The 14,490-nt window shown below is 44.2% G+C and overlaps 1 protein-coding gene and 1 long non-coding RNA gene across 9 annotated transcripts in view; one reads left to right on the top strand and one right to left on the bottom strand.

Moving 5' to 3' along the window:
- The window catches only part of LOC140910613 (uncharacterized), a 46,655-nt gene extending 45,393 nt beyond the window's left edge, over positions 1-1,262 (bottom strand). For 4 of the 5 annotated variants that reach the window (XR_012158669.2, XR_012158668.2, XR_013635719.1 and 1 more), the window contains exon 1: positions 252-1,262. This is a non-coding gene — a long non-coding RNA (uncharacterized LOC140910613). Of the gene's footprint in view, positions 1-236 lie in introns of all 5 variants that reach the window. The other variant, XR_012158671.2, reaches the window with a different exon arrangement.
- CEP135 (centrosomal protein 135) overlaps positions 656-14,490 on the top strand; it is a 107,823-nt gene continuing 93,988 nt past the window's right edge. For 2 of the 4 annotated variants that reach the window (XM_078852530.1, XM_073341979.2), the window contains exons 1-3: positions 657-1,309; positions 9,213-9,377; positions 11,864-12,054. In XM_078852530.1, coding sequence (XP_078708656.1) covers positions 9,265-9,377; positions 11,864-12,054 — 304 coding nt within the window. In that variant the 5' untranslated portion in view covers positions 657-1,309; positions 9,213-9,264. Of the gene's footprint in view, positions 1,310-9,212; positions 9,378-11,863; positions 12,055-14,490 lie in introns of all 4 variants that reach the window. The other 2 variants (XM_073341984.2, XM_073341981.1) reach the window with 2 other exon arrangements.

The following is a 14,490-nucleotide window of genomic DNA, read 5'->3' as shown; positions in this document are numbered from 1 at the left end:
CCCTCCCACCCAGTCACTTATGCTGTCTAATAATGTATTAATTATGTACTGAGTGCTAACAGCATGCTTGCTGCTCTACAAAACAGTGATTCTTACTTGGTAGATTTGATTCCATTTGCCCTATGTGAGAGATGGTGTGAACAAATGTTGATGCCAGCTACCAGAACTGAAGTCATAATGCTTGTTTTCAGCTTACATAGCATACACTTTAAAGGCATAAAAAGACTGACAATTACCACAGCACTTCTAACCTTTGTAGTAATAAGAGCAGTGTTGATATGAGTTGTCAGTTGGTACTGGTTACCATCTTCCGCCTGTGCCAAACAATTGGTTCGTAAGATTTCTAGCGATCAGAAAAATTAGTGTTCCTAACTTTCACAATTTTATCACAGACCTTGCAATACTTGCTGATCATCTTAAAGTCCCATCTCCCAAAGTCATGAGAATCTCAGGTTATTTATTTTTGTATTTATTAAATAAAAGAGTACTTCTTGGGCTTGCAGAGAAAATCTTGAAAATGGGACCTGCTTGCAAAGGATCAAGAACCGGAAGGAAAACAGAAAGCACCCACTGGGTTCTTTTATTCTATTATTTTTAAAGGCCCGTGATTTTTAAGCCACTCAGGATTTTCTGCGGCCTGACTCATGACTTTCGACTACTTGGGGCTGGAAATACTAGAAATTGGGCAATTCCAGAAACAGGCGGGAGCCGTGACTTTGGGGCAGGGGTTTTCCGCTGATCTCTCACATTCCAGCATCGAAACTGATCAGGAACAGCGGGTGCCACTTGGGGGCAGCGGACGTGCTGGAGGTAGGTGACGCAGACGGACGGCGCCTCCACGGCTAAGACGACTTGCAAAGACAAAACAGGCTACAGGGGCTGCGCCCTTGCCTTGCTGCCTAATGCGGTCCGGAGCGGAGGGTTTCTCTCTCAGCACGGGCCGCCCTGGGACTGCGCACCGGTGGAGGAAGCAGCCGCCGGGCCCGCCTCCAGCTCCAGCCCGCCCGGATTCTTAGGGTACCCGGGAGACCCCGCGCTGACGCGGGCAGGCAGGCACTCTAGGCAGGCACAACGGAGGAGAGGCTGCTGGGAGCCTGCTCCGCGCGGAGGCTGCTGGGAGCCACGGGGCCGCTAGGGGTGGCTCGCTGTAACTTTTGCACTGCGGCGGTTGGTGCGGAACGTGGTGGAGCTCGCGCTTGTCCGGTTGCTGGGGTGACGGGGCGGAAGCGGACCTTCCTCCGCGCGCCATTTTCAAACCGCTGGTTCGGCCCAGCTGCCGGCGCCGAGGCCTGCGGAGCCGGAGTCCCCGGTGAGTGTCCCTCGCCCGCGAGATCGTGGGCGAGGTTCGTTAGGAGCCCCCGGGTCTTCGCTTGCGCCACTTTCCGGGAAGGAAGGGCCGAGTCCTGCGGGGGAGGGGGGTTGCAGTCTGTTGCTATGGTGACGTTGATGACACTGATGTCAGGTGCGGGAGGGCTGGGAGCTCCCGGGGCCGGGGGGTTCCGGTGCCCGGGTCTGGTGAGGGGTGGCCCGGGGCTCCAGGGACTCGGCGTCGCTTAGCGGCAGGACCGGGCCTGGGCGGTCCCGTGGCGCCGGGTGTTACCGACCCTCCCGGCATTACCCCGGACAGCGATGGTGGGGCCCAGTTCCCCTTCCTGCGCCCCCACAGCGCCTTGCCGGCTCCCCAAACCCTGTGCGCCCCTCCCTGAGAGGTGTCCGCCCCGCCTGCCCCTCCTAGGAGTGACTGCGTCTGTGTCCACGTCTCCCTTCGACCACCTGTTCCCACCGTGCGACCTGTGCCCCGATCTGAGCTGTGCCCGGCCCGCTCTCATCCTTCCCGCTCTCTGTATCTAGCGCATCTGCGTCCACTCCCACCCGGCCTCTACCTGAGACCGCAGCTGCAGCGAGCCACCCTCCCACCCCCAGGCCTCCCTGGGATGTCTCCATGCTGACCTCTTACATATATCCTTCCTGTAAGGACAGGTTTCAGAGTAACAGCCGTGTTAGTCTGTATTTGCAAAAAGAAAAGGAGTACTTGTGGCACCTTAGAGACTAACCCATTTGAGCATAAGCTTTCCTGAGCTACAGCTCACTTCATCGGATGCATACTGTCTGCATCCGATGAAGTGAGCTGTAGCTCACGAAAGCTCATGCTCAAATAAATTGGTTAGTCTCTAAGGTGCCACAAGTACTCCTTTTCTTCTTCCTGTAACGGTTAACCTTTGCAACCCCACGGCCCCCCCACGTGCACACCCCCCCCCGACCCATCTCTACAATCTGTGCAAACACCCTAGGCTGACCAAAGGTGGATTAAGATTTACTGGGGCACTGGGCACAAAAAACATTTGGGCCCCCTGCGGGCCTGTGAGCTCTGAAACTGGGGGTGGGTAGGAGATACCCACCCACTTTTTAACATGAGCAACCAGGAGTGACAGTGGCTGCGCTTTGCAGGGAGGGAGCTGATAAGCGCAGCCCCTGTAAGTGGAGCCAGCCTCTTCCTGGTGGGAGCCCTCACCACGGAGCCCTGCCCCCTGCTCTTCCTCTACCCCTAAGATGCTAAAAGACAACACACAGTCAGTCTGTGAAAGACTTTGTCAGAGGATATTGTGAAAGCCAAAACTATAACAGGATTCAAAAAGGATCTATCCTCCATGAATGTATCTAGTTCTATCAATGGCTGTCAGCCAGGATGGGCAGGGATGATGTCCCTAGCCTCTGTTTTTCAGAAGCTGGGAATGGGTGACAGGGGATGGATCACTTGATGATTACCTGTTCTGTTCATTCCCTCTGGGGCACCTGGCATTGGCCACTGTTGGAAGACAGGATACTGGGGTAGATGGACCATTGGTCTGATCCAGTATGGCCGCTCTTATGTTCTTAACCACCCAGAGAGCCTGGTCCCTGAGTGGAGCCCCAGACCCTCCACCTGCCCTGGGTGAGCCGGGACATGGGCTGGGGGCTGCTCTTGGCCCTCTGACTCCCCACCCAGGGCAGGTGGAGGGTCTGGGGTGCCCCACAGTGGCCTGGGCTTCCTGGGCATCTCCTACCATGCCTGGCTCCAGCCTCTGGCTTGGCCAGGAGGTGTGGGGCCTTAGGGGGAAGAGGAGGAGCAGGGACAGGGCCACAGTCCCAGCACTGGTGGCCCTCTCCCCATCTACACAGGTTCCAGTACTACTGAGGCCCCTGGGCACGGGCCCTGTGGGCCCATGTGTCAGTCTGCCACTGGCGCTGACTCATTTCTGCAATTGGAATCTGCATTCCTATATGTATACTTGGACTTTAAGAAAACCCTTGACAAGGTCCCTCTCCAAAGGCTCTTAAGCAGAGTAGGCAGTCATGGGACAAGAGGGAAGGTCCTCTAATGGATCAATAACTGGTTAAAAGATAGGAAATGAAGGGTAGGAATAAATATCCAGTGTTCACAGTAGAGCATGGTAAATGTAAGGGTCCCCCAGGGATCTATGGTGTTCAACATATTCATAAATGATCTGGAAAAAAGCATAAACAATGAGGTGGCAAAGTTTGCAGATGACACAAAATTACTCAAGAAAGTTAAATTTAAAGCTGACTGTGAAAAGTTACAAAGAGATCTTCAGAATGGTAGCCGTGTTAGTCTGTATCAGCAAAAATAACAAGGAGTCCTTGTGGCACCTTAAAGACTAACAAATGTATTTCAGCATAAGCTTTTGTGCGCTAAAACCCACTTCATCAGATGCATGAATGCGGAACAAAACGGCAGATGAAATTCAGTGTTGATAAATGCAAAGTTATGCACACTGGAAAACATCCCAACTCTATATACAAAATGAAGGGGCCCTACATTAGCTGTTATTACTCAAGAAAGAGATTTTGGAGTCATGGTTAGTTTTGTAAAAACGTCTGCTCAGTGTGCAGTGGCAGTATGAGGGGGAAAAAAAGGCAGGGGGGCTAACAATGTTAGAAAACATTAGGAAGACAGATAATAGGATAGATAATAAGACAGAAAATATCATAATGCCACTATATAAATCCATGGTATGCCCGCACCTTGAATACTGCATGCAGTTCTGGTTGCCCATCTCAAAAAAGAGAATTGGAAAAATTACCCAAAAGGGCAACAAAAATAATTAGGGATATGGAACAGCTTCCATATGAAGAGAGATTAAAAATATTGAGACTGTTCATCTGAGGAAAGAGACAACTAAGGAGGGATATGTAAGTAGTTGAGTCTCAAATGCAAGAAATGCCACCTGGAGTCAAAGTTGTTTGAGAGGAGCCAAGTGCTTTGTTAATTTATAGAGAAATCTAATATGTACTTCCACTCTAGACACGCAGAAAAGCAAAGATTTCCTAGAGTCTCTGAGTCTCTGTTGGACATGATGAAGACATTCCCAAGACTTACTGTCCTTGGGGACTTCAACATCCATGCAATGGCCCCAAATCTCTTCTCCTTACTAGTATATCCTAAACTTCTCTCAGATACTCTCTGGACCTATACGCAGAGCTAGTTGCTCCCCCAACCTGTTTTCTGGAGTGGCTGTGGCTCTTGGGAATACAAGGAAAAATCATTTTGTCCTGCAATGAGTATCACCACTGTCAGGCTCAGATCTAAATCCTCTCAAGTCTCCAGGCAAGAAAGAGTTATCATGATAGTTTACCCATTGGAACCAGTGAAATTCTGAAACATCCTGCAGGTAACTCTACTCAATGTGAAAGGCCACAGGATAGAAGATGCAATGAGATTTTATGACCACTGGTTAATCACAGAATTTGATGCTCTGGCACCAAATTGTCCATTTCTTCCTCCTTGTCCCAGTAGATTACCATCATTTTCTGATGTCCTGTGACAGAAGAAACAGCAAGAAAGAAAACTTTATCAGCTGTATATGGCAGAAACAAACTGGAATACTTCTGCTCAACTCCAGAACCAACCATATTGCTATCAGCCTACTTCTCAGAGAAAATAATTCACATCCAAGCTTAATTTCTGGAACACTAGGAACCATGTGCCAGATACAGGCCCAGTAACAAGATATCTCCTGTCCCTAAATTCGTCCCATTTGTACAGCAGGAAATCCTAGAAGCACGTGCAGGAAAGCAAAGTCACCACCTTCAGTGCTAATCGTTCTTGGCTGCTGAAGGAGAATTGAGATAATTTGGGAGAACAACTAATTGAAATTGTCAGCACCTCCTTTGAGGACGGCAATATACCACCCATCACAAAGCAATCCAGCTAGTATGTACAGAACAGTCACTCCATGCAGTTGAGGTGTTGCAGTTACCTGATTACTCCTGAGAGCATTCTGTGCTGGAAAAGTAAATTCTGTGCACAATATTTTAAAATTCTGCACGTTTTACTTGTCAGTAAATAAATGTGGAGGCTCCAGCATGGCAGTGGGAGCACAGGCCACTGGCTGCATGAAGGTGGGACACGGACTCAGTGGTGAGGCTGCATCTGACACAGTACAAGGGCTGGGCCTGCTCCAGAAATAACCTGGGGCCCTGCCCCTCTGTACCAGGTGCACCAGGTGTGGGGCAGGCAGGCGCAACCAGGCAGGATCCAAGTGTGAAGAGGCTCGGTGTGGGGGGGATCCAGGTGTGGGGTGAGAAGGTTCTGTGTGGGGGGATCTGGGTGCAGGCAGCTCAGTGGTGGGTCTAAGTGTGGGGGGATCTGGATGCACAGAAGCTCGTTGTGGGGGTTCCAGGTGCAGGGGCAATGGGACTCTACAGGGGCTTCCAGATAAAGGTGGTTGAGGCTCAGTGGGGGGTCTGGGTGCTGGGGGAGTGGGGTTTGGGAAGTGGGGGTCTGGGTGCAGCTAGTTGGGGGTCTGGATATGGGGGCTTGGGGTGGGGCCTGTCAGGGTGGGAGTTTGAGTGCAGGGAGCTCAGTTGGGGGTGGTTTGGGTGCAGAGGTGGGGGTCTGGAGGCAGGGGGTCTGGTTGCAGGGTGGCTTCAGATATAGGCGTTGAGGTGGGGGTGGAGTTCAGGTATGGAAGGTTGGGTGTGTGTGTCTGGGTATACAGGGTGAGGTTTGGCGGGGGGGAGGACAGGTATAGGAGGTCCGATGCATGGGGGTTGGGCGGATGGGAGAGAAGCTCCTTGTACAGTAACTCCTCCCCCCATGGCTGAGGAGCGATAGGGACAGCAAGCAGGGGAGGATGCTGAGCTTCCTGCAGCCAGGGGAAGGTTTCTGGGGGTTGGTATGCCACAGCCCCATCTGCTCCTTGCAGGGGAAGAGGAAGCCCCGTCCTCTCCCGCCTCCAGTTCAGCCGGGACTAGCAGCTGATCCGGGCGCAGGGTAGAAGCCACCGGCTGGGGTGTCCCAGTGATTTACCTCTCCACCAACTGCTTCGGGTTCCTGGAATGATGTACCTGCGCTGCTAGGGTGGGGTGCATGACCGCTCTTGCAGCTTCTCTTTGCTTCTATATCAGAAAGTAATTTTTCTGCGGGGACATTGATTCTGCGCACGTGCAGTGGCACAGAATTCCCCTAGGAGTAAGCCTGATGTTTTACCTTCCATTTCTAAGCAAGCTAATAGAGAAGCTTGCCAATTTTATCTGGAACTCTCCCTAGGCATTGCCGGTATTTAGGTCCCCTTCCAGTGAGGATTCAGGCCAGGACGTGGTACAAAGATAGTGCTGAGTGGTTTTATGGATAATCTTCTCTTGGCTACAGAGCAGGGCCTTGCAGCCATACTGCTATAAATTAGAAACCTCTCCATGGTAGAAGTTTTGATAGTGGACCATGAGATCTTTCTGTCTGGCCTCAGACATGTCACAGGGATTTATGTTTGTAGCTTCAGTTGTTGTGGACACCTGCTTTTCCACCTTCAAAGCCTTCATCTGTGAAGCCTCTCAACATCTCCCTTGTTCTGTTAGTCTATGTGATGTCACGGCGGGAGATTGTGAAACATGGATTAAAAAGTGAGCAGATAATGTGAAGTTCTACATCACCTGCATATCAGAGGCAAGCAGCACCATTTATCTCCCAGTGAACCAAGCATTTGGCTGAGATCAGCAACTGGATGCAGAGCTGCTGGTTGAAGCTAAATCCCGGAAATAATGAGCATCAGGAGAGGGAAGCATTTAAAAGAAATCATCCCCGCTCTATCACTGATGGACTATTGGATATTCAGATGCAGTGAGAAATTCAGAGAGATACTGAGGCTGCAACCTCTCAGGGATCTAATTACAATGATTTACACATATTTGATCTCCAGTCTGAGTTGCTATAATTTACTAATTATGAAAGTAACTTTTTTAAAAAAAAACAACCTGCAGTTGGTACAGAACGGCTGGTCATCTGCGCAAAAAAGAAGGCCACCAAGATCACACCATTCCAGTGCTCTGCTTCCTTCATTGACCCCTCCTTCCCCCACTCAGTACCAGGTCAAATTCAAGGTTTTGGTCCATATTCCAAGTCCTCCATAGGATTAGCCTAAATAATATAACTTCTTCATCTGATGTGATCATGACCTCTCACAGTTAATCTACTCTTGAGAGAATTCTGCACCAAAAAAATTTCTGTGCACAATATTTTAAAATTCTTCAAAATTCTGCATATTTTATTTGTCAAAATAACACCATATAATCATGAGGAGTACAGTCTCACCTTAAAGACTGTCAGATTTATTTGGGCGTAAGCTTTTGTGGGTAAAAAAACCACAAAAGCTTATGCCCAAATAAATCTGATAGTCTTTAAGGTGCCCCTGGACTCCTTGTTGTTTTTGTGGATACAGACTAACATGGCTACTTCTCCAATACAATATAATCATACCAGTTTCAATTATTTTAGTAATTCATTTAAAAATACCATCAGCAAGTATGTCTGTAACAATACAGACAACAAAAAATATTCAGGAAATGTTTTTTGATAAATATATTCCTTACTAGGCATATTAATACAGAACTCTGAGTAATAATTCATTTAAACTACAATACAGAAGTGTATTTCCTGCACCCCTCAGAAGCAGTGCAAAGGCTTGGGGGAGTCAGGGGTAACAGAGGAGTTGAGGGAGAGGGAAGTAATTGCTGGGAAGGAGCCTGGATGTTAACTTGAAGGGTTGTTGGGTATGGGTGGGAAAAGTATGGAATGGGTTTTTTTGGCGGGGTGGGGAGGAATTGTTAGGGAGCTTCCCCCCTACAGACCCTGGCTGACCCCTAGCCTCTCCCTTTCAGTCAAGCACATATGTCCCTGCACCCCCACTGAGACACCCATTCCCTCCATCCCCCTGTGTCCCTGCACCCCCTCATCCCGCCTCCTCCCCATATCCCTATGTGTCCCTGCACTCTTCCCCCTGTCCTTATGTGTCTCTTTTCCTCCACTCAGCTATCCCCCTTCCCCCATGTGGCCTTGCACTCCCTCCCCTGTCCCCATGTGGCTCTGCACCTCCCTCCCCACTGTGACCCTCCATTCCCATTCAGCCCCTGCCCCAGTCTGTCCTCCCCCACTAGCCCTTATGAGCCCGTCTGACCCCCACAGCAGCCCCACTCTGTCTGTCTCCCCATATCCCCTGTCTCCTGACCTGGCTTGACAGGTGCTGTGAAGAAGGCACTTAAGGCTCTCTCTCTCTTCCTAGCTGGTTGGGAGTGGCTGCTCTGTTCTAGCGCCACAGCACCCTCTAGTGGGCAAAAGGCAGAAGTGCAGCAACTTTCTGGCAGAAGCTATTTTCTATAAAAATAAAAATATGCATGGCACATTAATTATGCGCATGCACAGTGGTGCAGAATTCCTCCAGGAGTAATAACCCACTGGAACTGTCAACTTTGAGTGAAATTTTGTATGTGAAGGAAAAAATCTTTTTGAGAACTGGCACATGGATCTCACGCCTCGTGGAGATCAAGATGACCACAAAATTCAGAAAGTGCAGAATCCACTTTGATTTAGTCTTCCCATAAAAATATCTCCCTGAAGTCTGGTTCTTGCTGATGGGAGGGAAAAGAGAAAGAGAGATTTTTATGTGTATACCTCATGGGAAGAGCTCAGATAGGTGTAGTATAAAAATCTAGATAAATAATTTCTTTATAACAAAACTTAGTGTAAGTGGACAGTGTCTTTTAATAAAGGCATTTAGTTACACGTTTCAAGAACATATATAGACATCTATATTTCATATACAAAAATACTAGGGGGTTTTTATTTATTTGTTTTTTTTACCAGAAAGGATTGCTTTTACTTATTCATGTTGTACAGCGGCAAGAAAGAAACTCTGTATATATTCTATAATCTTTTTCAGGTCACCTTGATTTTGCTGGGAGTGATAAAACCACTTCTGAAGCATATTCACAATGAGCACGGCTGCAGAGCGAAAGTTTATTAATCTCAGGAAGAGGCTAGATCAGCTGGGCTATCGACAACCCTTAGGAGTGGAGAGCTTGCCTCTGGTGGAAAAACTTTTTAGGTATCCAAACAAAAGGGAAATCTTTAAAAAGAACGTTAGTCATAGCAGTGCATGCTACTTGAGTATAAAACTTGTGGTAAACTGTCTTACTCTTTTAAAAAATTGCTTTAAAGACAAAAACAAAATTTTCTATTGAAATAGGGTCAAATGAGAAATTGTTTAAAGTGAACATTTAACATTTTATGAGAATTTATTGGGATATTTTCTAAGTATTGACAAGTTAAGAAAATTCTAGTATCCAACTTCTGGGACAACTGGGTTTTTACTGGCCTCTATAAAGGCTGATGATCTGCACTTAAAAATTCAAAATGTCTAAAGTGAGGCTAAAAATGAAAACTTACCTCCCGACTCAGGTTCTTAATATTCTTATGTGGGTAGAGTGTATATATCATTAGCTGTGTCCACATTTACTGAAATGTGTAATGGGATGCTACTGGTTGCATAAAGCAGAAAATGAATGTATCTAAGTAGTATGTCTGGAGGACAACTTATCCACCCTTCAGCTGTTTGATGGCTTTGATGCCATTACGCACGCAGGAATTGCCATACTGGATCAGAACAGAGGTCCATCTAGTCCAGTATCCTTCTCAGATAGTGGCCAGCACCAGATGCTTCGGAGGAAGGTGTAAGGCCCCACAATCAGCAGTTGTGGAATAATTTGCCCCATATTTAGGTCTCATCCTGAGTACCAGTAGATTGATTTGAGCCCTCTGAGGCATGAGGTTTAATGTTTGTTATAATTAATTATGGTAATTAAATATTCTGGAGATACATATCGATATCAATCTCTTTTTGAATCATGTTTAAATTCTTGGCCTCAGTGACTTCCTGTGGCAATGACTACCACAGTTTAATTACATGTTGTTTATCAATTTTGAATTTCCTTTCCTTTAATATAATGGAATGTCCACTTGTTCTTGTATTATGAGGCAGGGAGAACTAAAGTTTTTGATCTGCCTTGTCTATACCATCTATACTTTTATCATGTCTCTTCTTCTTCATCTCCTTTCTAGTATTAACAATCCCAATCTTTTCAATCTTTCTTCATATGACAGTTTTTCCATGCCCTTGATTATTGTCATTGCCTTTCTTTGAACACCTCTAGTTCGGAAATGTCCTTTTTAAGAAGGGATGCACACAGTATTTCAGATGAAGTCGCATCAGTGGTTTATATAAATGCACTATAGTATTTTCTGTACTATTCACCATTGTATTCTTTATGCATTTTATGACAGTTCTCATTTTCAGTCTTAGTGGACAAACCAATCTGTCCACCCAATATTTTTAAGCTCATGTCGTGTTGCAGCTTATCCTTGAAGAGCAACATAATTCATTTTAATGAAGAAAAAACAAAACTAAAGGCAACTCATTTTGTCTACAAAGAGAGCAGATCAACTTAGTTTCTGGTTGAATAACCAGGTCTAGGGTGTCCATAGACAAGATACTTCATAAGAAAAAATTGATAACCTAATTGATTATTGAAGCTAGAAGCTTTTTTGATAGGATATCATTTTCCTTAGTGAAAATTTAAGAAGATTTCTATTTAAAACAATAAAACTACTTGTGCTGCTGTGAATTTTTCTTCACAAAGAGAATTCTTTAGGGAAAATTAGTTAGGCCTAATTTTAGGTATACATTTGTTAATCCCACATTTTTGGTTTACAGACACTTGGTATGTTACAGAAACTAATTATTGGTGGCCTTTGGTGGTTCTGCCAACATTATTATGTAAGCATAGAATCCTTTCTATATATCTAGAAATTTGTAACCACCAATTCTAGACTAAAGCCAGAAGGAAAAGATCAGCCACATTTATGTCTATTGCATTATACTGCATTAATATTTTGAAGTTTGCACTGAATTACTGTCAAATCTCTATAGTGAAAATTCTGACTTTATATATCTATGTTTTGGAATGTACCTGTGTATAATGCTAGGAGAGGGAGTCTTAAAATCTTTCTAGTACTGGGGTGGCCAACCTGTGGCTCCGGAGTCACATGCAGCTCTTCAGAAGTTAATATGCAGCTCCTTGTATAGGCACCAGCTCCGGGGCTGGAGCTACAGGTGCCAACTTTCCAATGTGCTGGGAGGTGTGGCTCACTGCTCAACCCCTGACTCTGTCACAGACCCTGCTCCCACTCCACCCCTTCCTGCACCGTCCCATAAGCCTGCCATGCCTTCACTCCTTTCCCTCCGAGCCTCCTGCACGCCACAAAACAGTTGATCGGGAGGTGTGGGGAGTGTAGCTTATGGGGGGGCTGCTGACGTATTACTGTGGCTCTTTGGCAATGTACATTGGTAAATTCTGGCTCCTTCTCAAGCTCAGGTTGGCCACCCCTGCTCTAGTAGATTAAACAAGTAATTTAAAAATGGTTTCAAACAACATGAGTGCCTTTTTAAGGACAAAATAACCATTTGGGATTATAACTTTCAATTTGGTAGGATTCTTGCCTGAATTTAGACTATTTGCTGTCTTTTGATTTCAGTGACCTTGTCCATACAACAGAGAGCCTGCGCAGTACAAAGTTATCTGCTGGAAAAATTGAAAAAGAATGCAGCAATTTTGATGCTATTCTAGAACCTTATAAAGCAGAGAATGCTAAACTCACGAGAGAAAATAATGAATTACATTTAGAGATATTGAAACTGAAAGAACAATCTGATCGTCATGTTAAAGGTAATATGAAAAATTAAGATAATTTTCAGTCTCTCTGAATATCAAAAATAACTTTTGTTAGATTTTGTTTCAGATTGCACATATGGCCCTGATCCTGCAAATTCTTCTGTATGTTCTTAACTTTAAGCCCATGTGTCGTCCCATTTACTTCAGTGTTTACAGACTTGGGCCTAAATGTACAAATGTTTGTTCTATAATCTAAAGGCTGCTGAACTCCAATACATTAACATTCTGTCAAGTTTAATGTCAAGTTACATTTTGTTCTGACATACTTGTACTACAGTGATACTCAGACCAAGGCTCAGGAGCTGCAAGTGACTCTTTAATGTGTTTCCTGTGGCTCTTTGCAGCACATGCTATTAAAATACTGTGTGATTTTATTAACCAGTCTAAGTTATTAACCAATCAGGGTGCTTTTGCTATGTTGTTAACCAGTTGTAGTGGTCAGTTATTTTGCTGTGAGAACAATTTTTATATATATAAAAATAGTAAATGAAACAATGAATTCACACTACTGTGGCTCTTTTGGGTAATGTTGATTGCTAATTTGGCTCCTGAACCACTGAGGTCTGAGTATCGCTGTTTTACAACATGGGAAATTGCTTAAAAATTAAAATACTAGGAATATTGCTGTTTAAAGTGTGGCTTTACTTTGAAGAGCGACTATGTGTATAAATATGAATGAAAAGTCTTTAGGTGGTTCTACCTTTATGATCTTTCAGTGACTTCTAAATCAAATTTGTTCATTTTTCAAATCTGTGGGTTTTTACCCATCTGGCAAACTACAAACTCACCCTGAAATCTAACAGTGAAGCCAGTGTTTTTTCTGGCTCATCACAAATACTTATCTCTTATAAAAATGCTTTTCATCCATAGATTCAAAGCGCTTAAAAATTCTGTAACTGGAATTTAGTTAACAATCCTGAAGAGAATCTAGTTCAATATTGCAGAGTTGTATTAGCTATACACTTCTAAAACGAAAAAAAATAGTAAGTAGAGTTCACTCTGAATATACACTTATGTAAAAAACAACCACATTACAGTCTGTTTTCAGAACTGATGTGCTCTTTAATTGAAGGGTACTCATGGTCTAACGGGAAATCCTGCTCTCTGACTGGTTTCTCACAAAGTTGCACAGATCATGCTAAGCAGATGAGTGAAAGCCATTGGATCCCTTCCAGTCCTAGCAGCTAAGAACAGGAAAGGAGGGAGAAGAAATTCTGTTTTAGCTTTGCAGGGACCATAAGATAAATGACACGCTATCATTTCCTTAAAATACCATTATTTGTGATATTGGTCCTCATTATTTAAACAAGCAGTGTTCATCCTATAAATGACTTCTTACTTTTTTATCTGTGAGCTTTTCATACTAATGAATGGTCAGAAAGGAAATAAGTATAATGTCAATCTTCATTGTTTATTATTTATTATTTTAGAAGTATCTGGGCTAAATATTACAGTATGAACCCTCCAGAATTTGCAGATAAACATTTTGTAAATTGAAAGAAAAACTTGGATCTTGTTTTGTGTGTTTCAACACTAAAGAGGTTTTAAACTTTTTCAATACACTTGTGAGAAATAATGACCACAGATGTCCAGTTTGTTTTTTTTATTACACTATATGAGTTAAAATTGAAGATTCCTGAGGTCAGACTTAATTTTAGCCTATGACTATCATAAGTAAATTCCAGAGTAAGTTCTTCTGCTCATATAAAATACAGATCTTGTTCCAGTCTTGAACACACACAATATGCCACTGGCACATTCTAGTCTAGAAGTTGGCAGCCTCGTGTTGAAATTTTCAGGAAGACTTTATTAACTAAAGTAAGAAAGACCTATCAAAACAAATACCATGTACATTAATAGAGTAGAGTAAAATATACCCTTCAATTGTATAATATATTTAAAATGAAAAATGTTTGTTACTTTGAGGGCTGTATTTAAAAAACAATTGTCAGTGGACTTTCATTGTCTTCCTAAAGCTTCCACAGTTAAAGTAAAAATGTGTTGTAAAAATTACTATCATAATACTCTTACCAACCACCTTTAATAAAATTAACTGCAGAGTCAAGATGTTAGTACATTTTAAAATAATAATGTATCCTGAATATTGACAGAGAAAGCTAAAGTGTCTATGTTCTGTTTTGTGCAATAGTATTACAATGACAAATGTAATCAGCAAAACCAGTATTCCAGTATATTTATCTCTTCTTTTTTCATTACTATTCTCACTATGAATGAAGAGCCAGTGACCATTTTCTTTGCTGCATCACCAGCGTCCTGGCTATAAAGACATCTTAACCCTTTCTAAGGAGGAGCAAATCAGTGTAAGAGTGATATTTGGATGGCACAGAGCAGTCATAGTAATCACACTATTCCTGGCATAGAAGGATAAATAGTTGATGGCTAGAAGAAAGAGGATCAGAGAGGTAGCCA

The sequence above is a fragment of the Lepidochelys kempii genome, chromosome 4 (assembly GCF_965140285.1).
Source record: "Lepidochelys kempii isolate rLepKem1 chromosome 4, rLepKem1.hap1, whole genome shotgun sequence".
Taxonomy (NCBI): domain Eukaryota; kingdom Metazoa; phylum Chordata; order Testudines; family Cheloniidae; genus Lepidochelys; species Lepidochelys kempii.
The sequence above is the reverse complement of the archived record's forward strand: the minus strand, read 5'-3'. Positions and strand labels throughout refer to the sequence as shown.